The sequence below is a fragment of the Cetorhinus maximus genome, chromosome 6 (assembly GCF_964194155.1).
Source record: "Cetorhinus maximus chromosome 6, sCetMax3.hap1.1, whole genome shotgun sequence".
NCBI lineage: Eukaryota > Metazoa > Chordata > Chondrichthyes > Lamniformes > Cetorhinidae > Cetorhinus > Cetorhinus maximus.
Genome location: NC_135884.1, coordinates 153650403 through 153672847, shown reverse-complemented (window position 1 = coordinate 153672847; position 22445 = coordinate 153650403). Strand labels below are relative to the sequence as shown.

The 22445-nt window shown below is 45.2% G+C and overlaps 1 protein-coding gene across 1 annotated transcript in view; it reads left to right on the top strand.

Annotated features, from left to right (window-relative positions):
* The window catches only part of terb1 (telomere repeat binding bouquet formation protein 1), a 190617-nt gene that overhangs the window by 3099 nt on the left and 165073 nt on the right, over positions 1-22445 (top strand). The window contains exons 2-7 of the mRNA XM_078544790.1: positions 495-605; positions 3512-3640; positions 4538-4669; positions 10080-10140; positions 13825-13940; positions 19649-19771. Coding sequence (XP_078400916.1) covers positions 495-605; positions 3512-3640; positions 4538-4669; positions 10080-10140; positions 13825-13940; positions 19649-19771 — 672 coding nt within the window. The remainder of the gene's footprint in view (positions 1-494; positions 606-3511; positions 3641-4537; positions 4670-10079; positions 10141-13824; positions 13941-19648; positions 19772-22445) is intronic.

The following is a 22445-nucleotide window of genomic DNA, read 5'->3' as shown; positions in this document are numbered from 1 at the left end:
TCTCATGTGACACAGTCACATAAGGGGGCATGCTTAATTAAATATTTTTTCCATTTATTTATTTATTTCAAAAGTGCTTCAATGCGCGAAAGAGTGCTGGCCCCAACTCTCCCTCCTCCCCCTGCCTGCACAGGTAGCACTGAGTTCTACTGCTCGTGTCTTACGCTGGGCGGGCCTTAATTGGCCCGCCCATGTAAAATGGCGGCGCGGAGCTGATTGCGGGCAGCGGTCAGCTTCGCACCTACTCCCGCTGAGCCCGCCTAATGCAGGAAAAATTCAGGCCAATATCGGTCTATTACTATGCAAAGGTCCAGGAGTTACGTGAACACAAACAAAAACAAGTTTTCCCTGAAATGCACAACTATAAAATGACCTGATTTTGCTGCCATTCATTGTTTGTAAGCTCTTAATTTTAATGAATTTTTCTTGTATTTGTGTAACCTCATCACCCTGCATGCAGATACCATGTTGTTATATTTTATTTTAATCTGCAGGGTTAAAAACAGATTTGAATTTACTGCTGGAATGTCTGAAATATCAGATGGACAGCCCTGTGACTCAGAAACAAGCCCTGATCACCATCCATTCTATATGTCAACAGAACAGTAAGATGGATTATGTTAATATTTAAAGCAAATTATATTTTCAGGAATTAATATATAGATTTATTATATTACAGTAAACTTTCCATAAAGCATAGAAATGTTTAAAATTGCACTCAAAGGAACTACACCAAAAATGAAATTGGTCTCTATGTGCCCTAAGAGTGCACTGCATGAGAATATGGTGGAGGCAGGGCCAATTGAGGCTTTCGAATGGGAATTGGATCATTATCTGAAAAGGAAATCTTTGCATGGCTACGTGTAACTAGGTGAATTGCTCCTTCAGAGGGCCTGCACAGACATGATGGGCCAAATGACCTCCTGTACTTTAACCATTCTACGATTCTATTGGGTTTGATTCCTTGCACAGTTAGACATACTGCAGGTACTGGCTGTCAATTGAAAAAAAATGAAGAAATATCTGTCACTCGCTTGTTATCAACGCCTCTAAAATTGGATCTCTGCTCCTTCCTGGGTTCGAGCTTCTCTGAGCTCAAGTGCCCCAGTTCTAGCTCACTGCTCTGTGATTATGATGGGTATCCTTTAGCTCACTGGAAGAACATTCTCTTCTGCTCTGGTCTCCTCAGCTTCTCTCACTGGCTGTCAGATTCACATGGGGTGTTCACACATTAATTGCTACCAATACACACAAAGACAGTCATTGATGTGAGAATAGGAGCTGAAGAAACTGGTGCTATTGAATCCAGACATGCTAGGACCAGTGGAATACACTCCTTCAGATGGTGTATAGTACCATCCCTTTTAATCATAGAGCGCTGGATACCAAACTAGAGCTGAAAGAATTAAAATCAGAGTGCTAGTCTGCAGCAGGGACCCATTCTGACCTGGATTGGGGTAGATAGAGAGACCTGCAGCTAAATGACTGCTCACCTGTAGGCTGCTGTGCAAACAGATTCTGGTGCAAAACTCCTTGAGGAGAATTCAATGTAAAACATTTAGAATTAATTTTGAGAAGAGTTTACTTTGTGTATAGACTCGCTACTGCCTGGATATAGTGAATGAAATGAGGCATGAAAATTCCTATTTCACTGTAATTTCCTGTTAATTATCACTTAATTATCTCTCACTACAACTGTAGTACTGAAGTTGAAGTCATTGATCCTTCAGTGCATGTGTAATTATGTCCTTGTGACATGCAGTGTGCGGTAACCAACACATCTGTGTCTAAACTGGCAGCCTCAATCAACACATCTAAACACCCAGAATTGAATGAAGCCACACTGTCTAATTAACTATATGTTAGAAAATGTAACCCACTCTTGATTCTGCATGCGAGCCCTTATTGCAACATGTGTGCACTTGACCATGCCCTGCACCTAGGGGAAGCCAGCTATGGAGACCGACCTTGTTGCCCTCTGTGTCTGAGATGCTGCGCTGTTTTGAAAGAGATGAACTCGGCCACCCTGGCATAAAGGCCATTGGCTACTGCATGGATGCACCTGTGTGCTGCTGACTGAGATGCCATATAGGTCGGGTACAGAGCCTTGAAATGAACATCTAGCAAAATAATTAAGTGCCACAATTAGTTCCAGCGCCATTGGCAGTGTACAGAATGCCCCTGGCATCCCCTTGGCTGCAAGCTTTCTTGAAGATGGGTGAAACGCTCAGCCACAACTCCTTGGTATAGACACAGCCTCCTGCTGCATTGTGTCGCGCTCATATCTAAGTGGCCCTGTTCCTGTAGACCCCTTCTGGTCGGCACTGCCTCACTCTTCGATGCTTCCTTCTTATGGGCATTCGGTGTCTTGGTTCCTTCTGCCCATAGAACTGTCCATGTGGCACATGAATCAATTAAGGCTGCTACATCTGTGCCTCTCTGTTTTGGAGGTGGCCTGGTACTGCATCCGTGACCTAGGGGACAATTGGAAAGGGAGTAACTGACTAAGGCAGGTTGAGGCTGCAGTGGAGCCCTGTGGCCAACAGGTCTGTAGTTGGGCTTGTGCGTCCTGTAGAGACTCCCCCATGCACTCTCTCCCTCCCTGAAAGAGAATCTTTTAGCCGGCAGGCAAGTGCTGACTTTTAAAAGATGAAAACAATGCTTACAAGAGGTTGCTTCAGCTCTCTCCCAACTCTTCCCAACCTGGTGGAAGTGGTTATGAGCCCATAAAGAGGAGATATGTTTTTTAAAGTTCGCAAAATGTGCTGGAGCAAGTGAAAATAGGTTTCAAGAGGAAATATGAAATTGCTGCACCTTTTATAATGGTAGCCCTGATATCAGTGGACATGTGCATGGAGTCGCAACCCAAGGCCTTCCCAACATGTGAAAAGGCCACAAAAAAAAGCGCAAGATCAGGAAGGGACTAGAATTATGAATTTGCTGCAAAAAGTTTGACATTTTTGGCTTTACCCACCCCATCAGCAGACAAAAATACGGATCACAGACTGTCAGCTGGGAAGCAATAGTGGGGAAAGTGGCAGTGGCAGCAGGTACCTCTTGGACCAGCAGTTACAGAGAACACAAGGTAGGGTCAGTTTCAGGCTGGGAAAAGAAGCTGTCAGAGGGCAAGAGAGAAAAAAAAGTGAAGAATGATTGAAAAGTAGAAAAGCAGAAAATAAAAAAAATAGCTACCTTGTGTATTTTGATGGAATGTTGATTGGTCTGTAGTGTCATGTGTATGACCAGTCTTGGGATTAGATCGGCCTAAGCTGTCATATGGCTATATTGAACCAAACAGCATCATTACAGGTACAGTGTTAAATACACTGCCAGACAGTTAAAACACATTGGCACAAATTTTTTTATTGGTTTTGATTTTGAAAAGATCGATAATATTTAGGGTTTTAATGAATATGTGGGATAGTAGAGAAATAGAATTAAATTCTCATATTAACCATAAATCTTTACCTGTCTATATAACATGAGCTTTTAATTGCTTTCTTATCACTAGGTGAAGCAAGTGATTACTTTCGTGAGATTGGAGGCTTGCAGTTTGTTAATGGCCTTATAAAACTGAGTGATGCTCCTATTCTTCGAGAGGCTGCCTTGTTCACTTTAGGAGTGTTAGCTGAAAGCAGTGGTAGGAATGATTTTTATGTAATTCTATTTACCTTTTTAAAACTTGCCCAATTCCATTTTTGTAAGCTTTTATTTCCTCATCCTTTTTGATCTGCCCTTCTTGGCCTGGTGAGTAAAAGTAGTAATGGTGATTGTGAAACTACCAGATTGTTGTAAAAATCTATCACTCATGTCCTTTAGGGAAGGAAATGTGCTATCTTTACTCTGTTTGGTTTACATAGGTCTCCAGGCCCACAGTAAAGTGCCCTCCGAAGAGGCCTAGCAAATCACTCAGTTGAATTCAAGAAGACAGTTCCCCACCACCTTCTCAAGGACAATCAGGGATGGGCAGCCACACCCACATCCCATGAGCAGATTTTAAAAAGCGCACCACGTGCACCAGAATGCCTGAAGCTTGATTTCTCATGTGTGCTGAGTTATCTAGTCTCAGGATGGGTGTGCTGCAATTAGTCTTGGCGTCCCTGGGCTGAGGAGGAATGTAGTGAAAAAAGCTGCCAATCTACCCTTATTCCTTATCCAGAATCCAGTGCCTCCTGCTTGAAAGTGTATGTGTGGATATTGGGTGCACTTGATCAGGCTTAACTATGATATTCTGCATAACTAAATAACCATCTGGCACTCGCTGCCTCGGTCCTGTGTAAGACATGAACATTTGTCTGAGCTTTAGAAGGGGACCAGCGTCCATGAAGTTTGGGAGCAAGGAGAAAATTGAGAGGGGCATAATGGATACATGGGATTGTTTCATCGTAGAAGTCGCAACTCATTCAATGGTTATAGGCCATTCAAGCTTCTCTCAACAAACCTTTTGAAATCAGCTAGTTGTCCGTGAATTATTGTTAATTTTTCTTTGACATTGCAAATTATAAATCATGGCACTTCTCTTTTTATGTATTTCCAGTGTACTGCCAGCAGAGTTTGTGCACCGCAGAACTGCTGTCTGATGTTGCCTTGTCACTTGCTCAGAAGGATACTTCATTGATTCTGAAGAGGATGAATATCTATGTGATCCTGGTTTTGGTGTCACACAACAGTATGGAAGTCATATTTATATATTGAAACTGTGTTAACCTTCTCCTCTCCTGAGGATTAAAAGGTCCCTGTGTTACACAAATGTATAAAAAAAACTTACATATCAAATAAGCATAAATATGATATAATTATTTAGCACTTACCCTTTCAGTACAGTTAATTAAACTCATTCTAGGAGAAAACAGGAGCAGTGTACAGTTATACATTGACTAATCCTTACACTATTGAATAAACAACAACCCGATGCAAGTAAGTAACAAACAGTCTTGTACTGTACTAAATAAATAGAAGCCTCAGAAAGCATAGTAAATAATCCTTGGGCAGGATTTTTAGGTTGGCATGTGGACACAATCGGCAGGCCACATGCAGTTGGGGAATGGACCGTGATCGGCCCCTGACCGCAATTTCATGCCGGCTGACCAATTAATGGCTGAAATGCACAGTGCTGCCAGGGTGGGGGTGGAAGGAGGGTGGGCGCTGTCGTAAGCGTGGATGTGGGGGAATGTGGAATGAAAGCTCCCTGAAGGCAGGGAGCTGAAGACTTTAAAACCAATATATAGGGCAGAATATTGCCGTCGGCGTGCAGGATGGGGCCCGACGCGTAAAATGATGCAAGATGACATCGGGCGTGCGTCCCAACGTCATCGCGCATCATTTCGATATTTCATTTGGTGGGCGCGCGCTGGAGGCGGCTGTGCGCCTGCTGAACTGTCAACGGCCTATTAAGGCCATTAAAAAAGTAATTTAACTTATTAACAATGCTGCCCATCCAGCCTTAAGGTTGGGGGGGCAGGCAAAGAGCCCAAGCGGCCTTCACCTTTTTCAGGAAACCTCATCCGCAGGTGAGATGAGGTTTCCTGAAGGTTTTATAAAATAATTAAATAAATTTTGCTAACTTCACAAACATGTCCCAGCTCATGTGACACTGTCACATGATGGGACATGTTTAAATAATTTTTTACTTTATTTTTTAATAAGTTTTATTATCCACTTAATCTCCCCGAGGCAGCTCTGTGCCTCAGGGAGATTGCTGCACTCATTCGTGCCCACGTGCGAAAGAGCACAGGCCCGGATTCCACCCCCCCCCTGCCCCTGCACAGGTAGTGCTGAGCGCTACTGGCTGTGCGTTACGCTGGGCGGACCAATTAAGGTCCGCCTACGTAAAATGACGGCATGTAAAATAAACTGCGTTGTTCCACTAGAGGGATTAGGGGTAGTGTATTGAGATGGATAGAAAATTAATTGGCAGACAGGAAACAAAGAGTAGGAATAAACAGGTCTTTTTCCAAATGGCAGGCAGTGACTAGTGGGGTACCGCAGGGATCGGTGCTGGGACCCCAACTATTCACAATATAAATTAATGATTTAGTTGAGGGAGCTAAATGTAATATCTCCAAATTTGCAGATGACACAAAGCTAGGTGGGAGGGTGAGCTGTGAGGAGGATGCAGAGATGCTTCAGGGTGATTTGGACAAGCTGATTGAGTGGGCAACTGCATGGCAGATGCAGTATAATGTGGATAAATGTGAGGTTATCCACTGTGGTAGCAAAAACAGGAAGGCAGATTATTATCTGAATGGCTGTAAATTGAGAGAGGGGAATGTGCAACGACACCTGGGTGTGCTTGTACACCAGTCATTGAAGGCAAACAGGCAGGTGCAGCAGGCGGTAAAAAAGGCAAATGTTGGCCTTCATAGTGAGAGGATTTGAGTACAGGAGCAGGGATGTCTTGCTGCAATTATACAGGGCCTTGGTGAGATCACACTTGGAATATTGTGTGCAGTTTTGGTCTCCTTATCTGAGGAAGGATGTTCTTGCTATAGAGGGAGTACAGCAAAGGTTTACCAGACTGATTCCTGGGATGGCGGGGCTGACATATGTGGAGAGATTGAGTCGGTTAGGTTTATATTCGCTGGAGTTCAGAAGAATGAGGGGAGATCTCATAGAAACCTATAAAATGCTAACAGGGTAGATGCAGGAAGGATGTTCCTGATGATGGGGGAGTCCAGAACCAGGGGCCACAGTCTGAGGATACGGGGTAGACCATTTAGGACTGAGATGAGGAGAAATTTCTTCACCCAGAGACTGGTGAGCCTGTGGAATTTGCTACCACAGAAAGTAGTTGAGGCCAAAACATTGTGTGTTTTCAAGAAGGAGTTAGATAATAGCTCTTGAGGTGAAAGGGATCAAAGGATATGGGGAGAAAGCGGGAGCAGGCTATTGAGTTGGATGATCAGCCATGATCATAATGAATGGCGGAGCAGGCTCGAAGGGCCGAATGGCCTACTCCTGCTCCAATTTTCTATGTAGAAATGCTGTGAGACCAGCATTTTAACCACCAGGAATAACTCTTTGGTAGCTCTAGAAAAGAAAACCCATAAGCACTGAAAATCTAAAATAAAAATCAAAGAACCTTGGAAACATACACTTGATCTATCATAATCTGAAAGGAGTAATGACAGATTAACATTTTGGGTTGAAACCATTCATATCCAGCTTGACTTCCCTCTGACCATCAGAGATTTTAACCTCCATAAACTACTAACTCATTCAAAGCTCATCATTGACATTCTCTTCTGTCTTAGAGTTACATAGAATATACAGCACTGAAACAGACCATTGAGCCCAACTGGCATTTATGCTCTGCTCAAGCCTCCTCCTATCCTTCCTCATTTAAATCTACCATAGTAACTCTATTCCTTCTCACTCATGCTTATCTGGCTTCCTCTTTAATAGACTGCCTTGACTACTCTTTTTAGTGGCGAGTTCCACCTTTGTACTATTCTCTGGGTAAAGAATTTCTTCTCAGTTCTCTAGTGATTTCTTGGTGACTATCTTACATTAATGGCCTCTAGAATCCCATTTCCCAATCACTCCTCACTTCATTAATCTTAATTGGCTTCTGTTCCCAACATGTTGATATCAGAATCCTCCAGAGGATTGGCTGGAAGATGGATTCACATAAAGTTTCTTGTCTTTGCCGGTTGAATTTATAGGATGCCTCTCGGACCATTAAGTATTTTTAAGCGAGTCCAAACCTTTTTCGTAGTGCAGGTCACCAACATAAAAATACCCACAGATTGTCATTCTTAACGTAGAGGCCATAAAAGATTTTTGGTCATTGAAGCTCATTAATGGCTGCGTCTCTGACATTGAAGTTAAGGGGTGCAAAATGAAGATCATTAGCATGCCTCCGGTGATGCTACTGAAACCAATCATGCTGCTGGTGGTGTGCAATGCATTGCCAGCAACATTTGGTGTGGCCCACATGGCATGCCACCTTGAGAAGGGCACTCACACAGGCATCCCTTGGGAGCTCCAGAAGCAACTGAATGTGCCCTATCATGATGCAAAGCAGCCACATGGGTGATGTGCTGTGTACTTACCAAATTTGGACTCTGCAGGCCCATTCAATGAAATCCTACATCACCCATTAAAGGTCAAGTGTTCGGTTGCAAGAGGTGCTCATCACCAGTGTTATTTAAAGTGCTTGGAACCCAGGTAAAGTGAATTTGAATAACTTCTGCTATTGCAAAGTGTCTAGAAATACTGTAGAGTGTTTTGAAGGGTGTTGTGCTGGGAGTTCCTGGATTTGAGAGGAAGTATTGCTGCATCCTCACGGGAGGGCAGAGGATTTGGAGATCTGTCCACAGAAAGGCTGCAGCAGTTAAGGGGGCTGCAGTTGCAGTAGTCCTGGGCCTGCAGGATGACAAGGAGATGGAGCAGAGATTTTGGAGAGGGCAAATTTTGCACAGTGTCGTCTGCCAAGTTGGAGCTAGACTCCTCCATGCTCCCTGCAGGAACAGAATACTGTCTGGCTGACCAACCAATAAATGCAGCATTTCGGTGTGATTGCCTATTGGTGTTTTCCTGTATATTCCCCAGCAAAGTCTCCATCTGCATTCACTGCAGCATAACCTATATGCCATCTCTCTCTTTGGTGAGCTGGCAAACGAATCATCCCTTACCCCTGACCTGGCTGCAGTCCACTTGTGCCCGGTGACTTACCATGTGCTTATTCCCACTTTAAATTAGCCTCCAAGGAAGCTTGTTCAAGGGAGTTTAATTGGAAAGCTCTTTCACAGGCACGATGGGCTGAATGGCATCCTTTGGTGTATGATTCTATGCCACAAATTGTTATTCTTAATGCAAGCCATAAAGATTTCTTCTATGGAGAAATCATATGAGCACATTAATGGGTGTTTTGCTGACATTGAAGTTAGAACATAAGAAACAAGAACAAGAGAAGACCATCCAGCCTGTTAAGCCTGCTCCGCTATTCAACACGATCATGGTTGATCTTGGGCTTCAGGTTCACTTTCCTGTCCGGTCCTCATATCCCTTGATTTCCTGAAAATCTGTCTATCCCAGCCTTAAATATATTCAAAGTTGGCACATCCACAATCCTCTGGGGTAGAGAATTCCAAAGTTCACAAACCTCTGAGTGAAGAAATGTCTTTTCATCTCAGTCCTAAATGATCGGCTCCTTATCCTGAAACTGTGCCTGACGTTATTATCTTTGAGGTTCTGCTTTTTAAATTAGCCCCCCGTTGCTCATACTCCCTCAGCAGAACCTTTTTGTCAGTCCTGCCTATGAAGTTGGTACACACATGCGCCATGACAGCAGGATCCTTCCCCTCCCATTTCAAGTTCCTCTCCAGCTCAAAGGAGATTTCCTTAACTCTGGCACTTGGTAGGCGACACAGCCTTTGGGATTCACGGTCTCGGCTTCAGAGAATAGTATCTATCCCCCTAACTTGACTGTACTTTACTACAACTACATTCCTTTTTACTGCCCTAACTTAAATGGCTCCCTGCACTATGGTACCATGGTCAGCATCCACCCTGCAGTCCCTGCTCTCGTCCACACAAGCTGCAGGAACCTCAAATCTATTAGACAATTGCACAGGCTGAGGCTCCTCCATTGCCACCTTTTGGGTCCCTATACCTGCCTTATTTGTAGTTAAACCCTCCTGTCCCAGACCATGTACTAAATCAGAAGTACTTAGCCTAAGAGGTGCGACTACTTTCTTGAACAAGATGTGCAGGTAACTTTTCCTCTCCCTGATGCATCAAAGTGTGCAAAGCTCAGACTCCAACTCATCAACTCTGAGCCACAGATCTTTGACCTGCAGACACTTACTGCCGATGTGGTGTCCACCAGCATCCGCACGCTACAGCTGCAACACATCACCTGCTCTGCCAGCTTTACTGTGTTTTATTTAACTAATTAAGTTAAGGTGCCTTGTAGGTTTTAGACTGGAAGGATCTATCATTTTGTGCTTGGCAATGCTAGAAGCATTTTTATGCTGACATGGGCTGAACAAAGTACAAAAATGATCATCTCTCCAACACTGATGTCAGTTAAAATGAAATCCAAAAACAATAATGCATTTTGGGCATTTTTACAGAGATTGGACAAGCATTGGCGAGGACAACTGGATGTATTGATGTTCTTCTGAATTTGTTCAGGTAGTTAGTGAATTCTGCACTTGACATTTTTCTCATGTTATTCACAAAGGTAATAGACTGAAACATATCGCACCATCAAAATGAATCCTTGAGCCATTCAAGATTATAATGCGAATTAGCAAAATTAATGCATGCAAAACATCAATGAGTTAAGTTTAAAACTCATAAAAAGGGAAATCAGGAAGATCCTTTGCATGCAAAAAAATAGAGTTATAGAATAGACATAGAATAATATAGAGGCAAACAGTGTAAGTGGCTTCAGGATGCAAATAGATGTTTTTTCTGGAGAATGAAGGGAATGAGAGAAATGACCTTGGAAAGCATACTGTTCAGAATTATGGTATGAAGGCTTAATATGTTCACAACAATTTCCTTCGACTGCTATTTTAACTGAAGAGTTAACCCATATAAAGTCAACAAGTAAATTAGCAGAAAGAGTTTGACGCAATGTTGGGAGGTCAGAGGTTGGCCCGGCCAGCCTCAAAATAGATTAGTTGAACCCTGTTAATCTGCAGCCACAATATTGATAGAGCTAATTTTCTCCTTTCCTCTTTGTCTAAAAACACTGAAAGATGCAGGAATACATGGATATGGTTCCACAGACAACATTCATTCTTTAGTATTTAGTTCTTTAGTTAGTTTAGTACGCCTAAGCACATGCAAGGTTTTCCACTGTCTGGATATTTGGACATTGTGTGAAGAAGGATACTGTGCTTCTGTGATAGCCTTCCAACATTCTCTAATACAGAGATACTGAAGGGATTGTAGTACCTCGACTGGTGCCCTGGATCAGATCAGCTAACTTAATATATCTACTAGAAATCAAACCTGGGACACACAGGCCTATGTGGCTCAGTACCACACAGGCTGGGGATTTACTGAAAAGTTATCTGAAGGACTTGAATTGATTTTTTACAAGTTTTAAGAAAGTACCTACTGAAGATATTCAGAAATAACAAATGAAGCAATAGGTTTCTGAAATTCTAATTTCATTTGGATTAAACATAACATCGGAAATAGGTGCAGGAGTAAGCCATACAGCCCTTCGAGCCAGGTCCACCATTCTATAAGGTCATGGTTGTTCTTGGACCTCAACTCAACTTTCCTGCCCTTTCCCATACCCCTTGATTCTCTTGGTGCCCAAAAATCTATTGATCAGTTTAGAATGTACTCCATGACTGAGTATATCACAGCCCTTTGGGGTAGAGAATTCCAAAGCTTCACAACCCTGTGCATGAAGAAATTTCTCCTCATCCCTGTTCTAAACAGCTAACCCCTTATCCTGAGACTAATGTTAACTGCATATTAATTAATGTTTAATTGTCTTCAGATGGTGGGCATTAACTGGGGATTCACTGGTACTCCTATGAATAGGAACGGACTAAAACTGGTGTTTGGGTTAAGAGGTGCAAGTTTGTTATGTGTATCTCTGTAAGTGCTGTAAAGATTCTAAAATTATGTAAGGATTGACTCCAATTCTATCCTTCACCACCTCACTTTCTGAAGTAGAACAACCATGACCTCTAGTTCTAGACTTTCAACCAGGGAAAACAGCCTCACAGTATCTACCCTCTAAACTCCATATTTGCATGTACACTTAATGCATACTGAAGTGATAACTTATCTTAGAAACAAAAACAAAAAGTGCTGGAAACAGTCAGCAAGCCAAGCAGCATCCGTGGAGGGAAAAAGTTAACGTTTCAGGTATGAACCCTTTGATAAATTTGATTGTTAATGGGAAATAAAATGCTTTGTTTTTATGTCTATGGTCAACTTTGTTCTTGGCCATTTATAATTTGACATCTGATTGTCAGGATTGAGTAACTGATCTGTAACTCACTCCACTCTACCTATTTCATAGGATCATAGAATGGTTACAGCAAAGAAGGAAGCTATTCAGCCTGTCGTGGCTTTGCTGGCCCTCTGCAGGAGCAATTCATCTAATACCACTTCTCCACCTTTTCCCCATAGCCCTGAACACTTTTCCTTTTCAGATAATGATATAATTCCTTTTTAAATGCCACGATTGAACCTGCCTCCACCACACTCTCAGACAGTGCACTGTAAATGTTTTTATTAAGTCACTGCATGATGGCAGCTTTCCTAGTGCCCCTATCTATATGTAAAGCATTGCACTGCTCTAACCCACATCTCACAAGAAATGTCAACTCTCGCTTCTATATTAATCCAGTAGGCAAATGGAGCAGAGGTATCATTAGCCTGGCCTCCTCCGAAAGAGGGAGCTTCCACTAATTATTTGCTTATAATTATTCCCTAATTTGATTTTACTTTCTTGATGACATCAGACAATTACTTAAAAATCAGATTATTTGTCTGATTTTACAATGCCTTTGTGACATAGATAAGTGCAAGTTTTAGCCATTCATTCATAGAAAGATCTTATATAGCTACATTGCTCTAAGTGAAGTCTGAGTTACTGGGCAGGATCTTCCCCCCGTCGGGGGGAGTTGTGCAGGCGAGAGTGGGCGGGTTCTCGATCGGCGGCCCCAGTTGGGGGCACGCCGCCATTTTATGTGGGTGGGCCAACTATGCGCTCCCTGTGCAGGGGGGGGGAGGGAATTCCCTGAGCCGGGAGTGCGCTCTTTCGCACGTGCGAGGCAAAGTGCTACCTCAGGGAGATCGGCTCAAATGTGAAAATCAGATTAAGGAATAGAAAAAATTTTACTGACATGCCCCCTCATGTGACACTGTCACATGATCAGGGACATGTCCATAACTTTTATTTGAAGAGTATGTTAAGATTTTAAAACCCTCATGAAACCTCATCCTACCTATGGTTGAGGTTTCATGTTTTTTCTGAAGGCCACCTGGGCTCTTCGCCTGCCCGTCAACCTTAAGGTTGGATGGGCAGGTCCATTAAGTGTTTTAAGTACATCACTAATGGCCTTAATTGGCCCTTGACAGTCGGTGGGCACGCACCCGCCGAACTGAAAATCTAAATGACACGTGGTGATGTCAGGACACCCGCCTGACATCACCGCGTGTCATTTTACGCGTCAGCGAGCGGGCCCCGCCCCCACCCCCGCTCGCTGAAGGGAGAATTCTGCCCACTATTTCTAATTTGGAAATGTTCAGATGCCACATAAGTGAAGCTCAGAAGTGGGCTACAGCATAAATTTGCTCAGAGATAGGTCCCACTTGCTTAGTATTTTTTAAAGCAGCATGTAGCCAAGACATCCCAAATCAAGTCCTGGCCTGTGCTGTTATCTGGTCTCAGCTGAGTGTCAGTTGGATCGTTATGATTTGCATTCCGGGGGGATAAATCAGCCTGGAAAGGGATAAATATCACTATTCAGTAATGCCCCACCAGTGAGTTTTTCTGTGTAGATGTTGGGTGAGGACCTGATAAGATTCAACTGTAGTTTTCCTCAGTCAAATGTTCTACCAACATTCACTAGATGGATATTCTAAATCCTCACACATGCATCAAAAAACTGCGTGCCCACTGCTTGCATTGAGAAATAGAATAACAGAGCGCATTGTGCATCAGTGATAGATTCTGTCTGATTTTCATTTCCTTTGCAGTGAAAATCAGGTAGGTTGTGGGTGACCCAATTGGCGAAGGTGAAAATTACCACATTGCCACTTAAAGAGACAGGAAAAGCCTTAACAGTTTCTTCAATGTAGGTTTACATTTTTGATTTTCTTTTTATTTTTCACCAGAACTAGTTTCCCAATGTCGGACAAGGAGTCCATGCATGAAAACATTGGTCAGTGTTACGAGCTGTGGTCATCCATTGGTAGCACTCTCTGTGCTTGTGTCAACAATCCACAAAATGGTATTTAATTTTTGTTTCTTTCAGATGTGCTTGTGGCTTTGTTATATTGAAGATTTTTCTTTAGGATCTTTGTACAATGATTAAAGAGAAACTATGCTTATTTTAATTGTTGCATTACTATCTTTTCATGAAGCTTGTTGTGCTGTTCATAGTTCTGTGCACATTTCTGGTTCCAAATTCACCAACCCAACTCTAAGGGCAGAATTGTCCCAGCTTTGCACTAAGTGCGGTAGTGGTGGGAAAAAGGACGTTTTACCCGCCAGCCGCTGTATCATTCCAATCCGCCCCATTAGTTATGTGTGCATGGGAAACACGCCGTTTCAATGGTGGGCAGGCTCTCATTCGCCCGCCATGCCATCACCTCACCGCTTTATCATGCCAGACGTCATATTTAAAGTGCAGCCGCACGCTCACCTCTCAGTGCTTCCAGCCAAGGACTGCTGCACGGAAGACATGCCCCCGAAAGGCAAGAAGACTGCTGCCCCCTGGTTTAATGATGCATCCCTCGAGTGCCTTTTGGACACAATGGAGGCCCACTGTGATGTCCTCTATCCCCGCTCTGGCCACAAGATGGACAGCAACATCACTAATCCAACATGGGAGGCAGTGGTCAGCACCAGTACCCTACAAAAGAGGACAGCCGTCCTATGCCAAAAAAGGATAAATGATCTCCTCCATTCCGTCAGCTTAAGCCACTCTTCTCATCACTCTCTCACACGCTCACAAACCCATCAGACATTCACAGGGATCTCACTCACTGCCAGTTCAAGGGACATCACCATTCACTCTCTCATACACACCTTCATTGTCCTCGTCCTGTCCGTAGGACCACTCACCTCCCACACATGCCAGGCATACTTATCATCTGGCCTGGCAGGTGCCCTGCTTGCACTCTCTCCATCTCTATTCATGCAGGACAAGCTGGCACACAACAAGAGGGAGAGGTCACAGACTGGTGGTGGAATACCTGAAATCAAGGTCCTCATGGACTTTGAAAATAGAGCCATCCAGTGAGCCGGCGAGGATCTGGACCATTCCTCTGCTGATGGTGAGGTCAGCGGAGCTTTACCAAGTGAGACTCCAGCAGTGCAACATCCACCAGACAACCATCCTGTGAGTGATGTGTCCTGTTCCGCAGCCCCCTGCCATGCACTAATTATCTCTCCTTGCTTTTGCAGGCACATCTGGGAAACAGCCGAAGTCCATGACCCAGGGCCTCCGTCAACCCCTGAAGAAACCTCTGAAGAGGAATCTGAAGGCACCTTTATTAAAGACCCATCACAGCGCTTACCCACACACTCCACCAGCGCAGAGACACACACCTCGGTGGGACCTAGCTGTAGCTTTGGGATCGCAAGCTGGTGAGCATATCGCACTGTCTGATCTACAGCAGGCAGCGACAGGGACTTCCCAGGTCTTCGCACTCGGAGCACTGCTGGAGATCAGAACTCTGTCGAGACCAAGTCAGATGACGAGCCACTGGATTCGGTCATACCTCAGCTGCTGGAGCTGCAAAGGCAATCTTGAGAACATTAGGAAGGGATGTCCGCTACACTGCTCAGATTGCAAGGCATAATGGAGGAGTCCACCCGCCTTCAGCCTGAGGTGATAGTGCTGACATGCCAATGCACCGAGGTCAATACTGGTATGATGGCGACCGCCATGGAGACCTTGGTCCAGGACATTGCTCCTACACTGCTGTCCGGACTGAGCTCCATCGCTGATGCCATAATTGGCCTCCAATAGTGTGTACATGAGAGGGGTGCGGGGCAGCTTGATGACACTCCAGCTACCCCTTCTCAAGGAGTCAGCCAGGGGCCCTCAGGCACCCAAAGGGAGTAGAATCAGCAGATTAATTCTCTGGGGCCATCCACCCAGGTGACTCCAGGAGTGTCCAGCCCATCCGAATCCCCTCTTCCTGTGACCCCAGCAACTCCAGCTCCACAGGCCAAAGAGGGTGCCACTGCCGCACAGCAAGATCCCAAAAGCAGGTCAGGGCACTCAAGGTCTTGGCTCTCCAGAGGACGCCTGCCAAGGTCATCACAAACACGGGGTAGCAGTCAGCAGGCTGCCTCCACCTCTGTGTGGATGACCAGAGAGCACCAAGATGTAGAGGCATGGTTAGGAAGGTTAAGAAGATGTAGTTGCACAGCCTGGGCATGGGTGTTAATTACTTGTATATAATGTTCACTATTGTCAGTAAACTCCCAAGAATGTCCGGAAAAACTCAGCAGGTCTGGCAGCGTCGGTGGAGAAGAGCACAGTTGACATTTCGAGTCTTCATGACCCTTCAACAGAACTAAGTAAAAATAGGAAAGGGGTGAAATATAAGCTGGTTTAAGGCAGGGGTGGGTTGGGACAAGAAGAGCTAGTTAAAGGGCCAGTGACAGGTGGAGATAACCAAAAGATGTCAGACAAAAGGACAAAGAGGTGTTGAAGGTGGTGATATTATCTAAAGGAATGTGCTAATTAAGGGTAGAAAGCAGGACAAACAAGGTACAGATAGCTCTAGTGGGGGTGGGGTGGGGTGAAGGAATCTAAAAATACTAAAAGGTAGAGATAAAACAATGGATGGAAATATACTCAAAAATAATGGAAGTAGGTGGGAAAAGAAAAATCTATATAAATTATTGGAAAAAAACAAAAAGGAGGGGGAAAAAAACGGAAAGGGGGTGGGGATGGAGGAGAGAGTTCAGGATCTAAAATTGTTGAACTCAATATGCAGTCCGGAAGGCTGTAAAGTGCCTAGTCGCAAGATGAGGTGCTGTTCCTCCAGTTTGCGTTGAGCTTCACTGGAACAATGCAGCAGGCCAAGGACTGAACAAGTGGGCATGAGAGCAGGGTGGAGTGTTGAAATGGCAAGCGACAGGGAGGTCTGGGTAATGCTTGCGGACAGACCGAAGGTGTTCTGCAAAGCGGTCACCCAGTCTGCGTTTGGTCTCTCCAGTGTAGAGGAAACCGCATTGGGAGCAACGAATGCAGTAGACTAAGTTGAGGGGAGTGCAAGTGAAATGCTGCTTCACTTGAAAAGAGTGTTTGGGCCCTTGGACGGTGAAGAGAGGGGAAGTGAAGGGGCAGGTGTTGCATCTTCTGCGGTTGTTTGGGAAGGTGCCGTGGGAGGAGGTTGAGGAGTAGGGGCTGATGGAGGAGTGGACCAGGGTGTCACAGAGGGAACGATCCCTGCGGAATGCCGCCAGGGGGGGTGAAGGGAAGATGTGTTTGGTGGTGGCGTCATGCTGGAGTTGGCGGAAATGGCGGAGGATGATCCTTTGAATGCGGAGGCTGGTGGGGTGACAATGGGGATCCTATCATGTTTCTGGGAGGGAGGAGAAGGTGTGAGGGCGGATGCGCTGAAGATGGGGCCGGACACAGTTGAGTGCCCTGTCAACCACCGTGGGTGGAAAACCTCGGTTAAGGAAGAAGAAGGACATGTCAGAGGAACTGTTTTTGAAAGTGGCATCATCAGAACAGATACGACGGAGGCAAAGGAACTGAGAGAACGGGATGGAGTCCTTACAGGAAGCGTGGTGTGAGGAGCTGTAGTTGAGGTAGCTGTGGGAGTCGGTAGGCTTGTAATGGATATTGGTGGACAGTCTATCACCAGAAATTGAGACAGAGAGGTCAAGGAAAGGAAGGGAAGTGTCAGAGATGGACCATGTGAAAATGATGGAGGGGTGGAAATTGGAAGCAAAATTAATAAATTTTTCCAGGTCCTGACGAAAGCATGAAGCAGCGCCGAATTAATCATCGATGTACCGGAGAAAGAGTTGTGGGAGGGGGCCGGAGTAGGACTGGAACAAGGAATGTTCCACATACCCGATAAAGAGACAGGCATAGTTGGGCCCATGCGGGTACCCATAGCCACACCTTTTATTTGGAGGAAGTGAAAGGCGTTAAAGGAGAAATTGTTCAGTGTGAGAACAAGTTCAGCCAGACGGAGGAGAGTAGTGGCGGATGGGGATTGTTTGGGCCTCTGTTCGAGGAAGAAGCGGAGAGCCACCAGACCATCCCGTTGGGGGATGGAGGTGTAGAGGGATTGGACATCCATGGTGAAGAGGAGGCGGTTGGGGCCAGGGAACTGGAAGTTGTAGATGTGATGTAGGGTGTCAGGGGAATCACGGATGTAGGTGGGAAGGGACTGGACAAGGAGAGAGAGAAGGGAGTCAAGATAGCGAGAAATGAGTTCCGTGGGGCAGGAACAGGCTGACATGATCGGTCTGCCGGGACAGTCCTGTTTGTGGATTTTGGGTAGGAGGTAGAAGCGGGCCGTCCGAGGTTGGGCAACTATCAGGTTGGAAGCTGTGGAAGGAAGATCTCCAGAGGAGATGAGGTCAGTGACAGTCCTGGAAACAATGGCTTGATGTTCAGTGGTGGGGTCATGGTCCAGGGAGAGGTAGGAGGAAGTGTCTGCGAGTTGACGCTCAGCCTCTGCGAGATAGAGGTCAGTGCGCCAGACAACAACAGCACCACCCTTGTCAGAGGGTTTGATGACAATGTCAGGGTTGGACCTGAGAGAACGGAATATGGTGAATACGTGGCCGGGGCTGGAATTGGAAGACGGGATGGGGACAGAGGGACAGGCAGGGGTGGAGGGTCCTGGGTGGGTGTTGGTGCTAAGGAACGCAAGCTCCAACAACTCATCGACACCAACACCCATCCAGGACGCTCCACCCCTGCCTGTCCCTCTGTCCCCATCCCGTCTTCCAATCCCAGCCCCGGCCGTGTATTCACCATACCTCCTGACCTTCCCCTCTCCGATGCTGAACGTTCAGTGCTCAGCAAAGGACTTAGTTTCACACCCTTACGCCCTCATCTCAATGAATTTCAGGCTCGGCATGATGCTGAACTCTTCTTCTGCCACCTTCGTCTCCGTGCTCACTTCTTTGGGCAGGAGTCCTCTCCCCGTTCAACGGATCCTTTTACCCACCTCCAATATTCTCCCTCCACCTGGACCCCTCCCTCTGGATTCTTACCTTCTCTTGATCTTTTCATTGAGAACTGTCGGCGTGACATTAGTCGTCTCAATTTCTCTGCTCCTCTCACCCATTCTAATAATCCATTCACCCATTGAGCCCACAGCAGCATGATTTGATTTTATTGAAACAGCTAAAATGATCTACTCTTTACATTGTAGGTGCTCACTGCGGTTAACTATTTAGTGTTCTTACTTTAAGCAGGGAAAATTTTTTCATGAGGCCTTTGAGAAAAACACTGACATTTGTGCTTAATCTGCAAAACGATTGCCTGCTGCTTGTTTGAGCAAGCCATGGTCGGAAAGATTGAAATAGAAAACAATTTGAGTTAGTTGCTCTGGAGGATAGCAATAAAGCTCTATTGATTAGCTTCAACATCGCTTAGCTAGAGAATAAAAATCAAGCCACATTTCCACTGCCAATTGTTATCCAGCAAATCCTCCCAGAAAATGTGCATCTATTCATTGGCTGAGGACAGAACAGGCTCAGCTAAGATGTCCGCTATTGTTGAATAGCCTGCCATCACTCAGTGTCTAGGTTGACAAAGAATAGCTACATGGAAAAAGCACCAGAGGGCACTCAATGCTGGCAAAACTGTACAATCACATGAGTCATCATCCTCTTGAGACGGGGGGGAAGGGAGAAACCTGGCTTGGTAAAAGGAATTTAAATATTGTTGAATTGACTCATGTTTTTATGGTATCATCTCCATTGATCTGTGTGCAACTGTTACAGAAGAGAACCAGAGACTGTGTACAGCAGCCTTTCCATTTGCAAAAGACTGCCTGCAGAAATGCATCAGACAAGAAGTAATCAGGCCCATTTGTGCATTTATTGGTCTCGCTGTTGCTAACAACTGTAAGTATCTGGCTGTATGATAGTTATTTGCATATGTATGATGTGATATAATATGTAAAGAGTTGAAGAGGTCATATTTTCCTCTGTTCCACCTCCACCATCCCCCCCGCAGCTCCACTCGGTTAGAAATTTATGAAGCTGAATTCTGAGATCAGCTCATTTATGTAGCCAGACCTTCAACCTGAAATGCCCAATGAATGGCTGGATGGCCCATATAGAATGATGGAATGTGTGGTGCTGTCTGAAAGGCCTGCAACAGTGCAAATTCTCAACAGGCACTGAACCTTCTGGCTCCTGTCAAAATCCTTACTGCTACAGGTCTGAAGTGGTTGTTGGGTACCTCTTTTCAAATCTGAAATAGCTGAGCGCAGCTTCTAAGGCCCACTGTCTCTGCTTTTCTTTTTACATGTGTCTGCGAGTGGATACCTCAGGAAATGCATGCCAAGTGCAAACAAATGGAGCCACTGCTTAATGAGTCTCCACTACATTTTGTTCTGCCTAACACCCCAGAACCAGCATGTAAACTAAGGAAATTTCTCAGAGGCTATTTGAAAATCAGTCTGCTAGTAACCCTGAGCAGGAGGCATCTTATTTTACAACTTTAGCGGAATTTGAGTATCAGATATATTGGAAAATATACTTCACCTTACATTCCCCTTCAAGTTACACTATCACGAACATATCCCTGTAGTGGTGGGCAGGATCTAGTTTGGTGCTTTCCAAACTATTTTCAAATGTGACCCCATTTTAACACTTGAAAATTAATACAATTCCAGGCGCCATCAAAAACAGAACAGCAATAAAGCAGAATGGTAACGTTCAGCGTATAATTATTAAAGTTCACAGAATCTCACAGTGCAGAAGAGGCCCTTTGGCCCACAAGTTAGTGTATTATAGATCAACATATAACAATATATCAGATAAATATGAAAACCTGTGTTTTGAATGTAAAAACGTTATTATTCTATGTATTCAAGTAGGGTTTAAGCCAAGGCCTCCATATGCCTTAATCACAGAAGGCTCAGGGAAGCCCCTCTAGCCTCCAACCCCCACACACACACACATCTTCCCAATCCTCTTCCCCACCCCACACACATGTACATACAAACAATATCTTCCCTTCCCAACCCCCAGTTTCCCCGCTCACTGACTCAGCAGCCCCTCTTCCCAAGCCCCTCCCCCCACTCACTCGCCAGCTGCTCTTCCCAACTCCCCTAAAACACACACTCACCTATTCTTCTTGCCAAACCCCCTCCCTCCACTCACTCACTTACCAGCCCCTCTTCTCAACTACCTCCCCCCACTCACCCACCAGCCCCTCTTCTCAACCGTCACCACTCACTTAGCAGCACCTCTTCCCGAATCCCCCCCCCCACTCTCACTCAGCAGCCCCTCTTCCCAACCATCTCCCTCCATACACTCACCAGCCGCTCTTCCCGTGCCCTCTTTCACACACACACATCTGCTTTCTTCCCAGATCCCCTCAGTCACTCAGCAGCCCCTGCCCCCAACACCCCAGCAATTTGAAATCTCACAGACGAGGTACTGGAAGTGAATTTGGGCTATCTTGAAACAGTGGTATAAAACTGCTCGTAATCCACCACTGATTGTCAGCCTCTCTCAGACAGCTTGTAAAGATAACTGGAATTGAAATGTTATGCTGGTGCCATGAAGGCTGTACATTTGAGGACGAGTTTAAAGGGAACCTTTCAGAGACGCTGTGTTGCTTTACGGGGCAGACATTGCTAATAAAAGCTTTCCTCATCTAACGCCTTGAGGTCTTGTCTATAGACCACACAAATGGCCTCAATAGAGAATGGATAGATCCTCAACAATAAATTCACTGAGTAGTATTTTGTTATGTCACAAGAAGAGACTTCTGCTGCCACACTCTATCCAAAGGAAGGTGATTGTGGTTGTTGGCTAACCATCTCCGCCCCAGGCATTGCTCCAGGAGTTCCTGAGATTAATGTTCTAAGCCCAAGCATCTTCAGCAGCTTCATCAATGACCTTCCCTCCATCATAAGGTCAGAATTGAGGTTATTTGCTGACGGTGCGCAGTGTTCAGTACCATTTGCAACTCCTCAGATAATGAAACTGTCTGTGCCCACATGCAGCAAGGCCTGAGCAACATTCAGGCTTGGGCTGATAAGTTGTAAGTAATATTCGCACTACACAAGTGCCAGGCAATGACTACCTCCAAGAGGGTATATAACCTCCCCTTGACATTTAGCGGCATTACCATTTCTGATTCCTCCACTAACAACATGCTGGGAGTCATCATTGACCAGAAACTTAGCTGGACCAGTCATATAAATGCTGTGGCTACAAGAGCAGGTCAGAGACTGGGAATTCTACAGTGAGTAGTTCACTTCCTGACTCCCCAAAGGCTGTCTGCCATCTGCAAGGCAGAAGTCAGGAGTGTGATGGAATGCACTTGCCTGGATGAATGCAGCTCCAACAACACTCAAGAACACTCACCCAGGACAAAGCAACCCACTTGACTAGCACCCCATCCACCAACTTAAACATTACCCCCGCCCCCTCCAAAACTGGCTCACTATGACAGCATGTAGATGCAGCTCTTTCAACTTGCGAGCTCTACCACCTAGAGGTATGAGGGCAGCAGGTGAGCAGACACATGGGAACTTCACCCACAGCAAGTTCCCCTTAA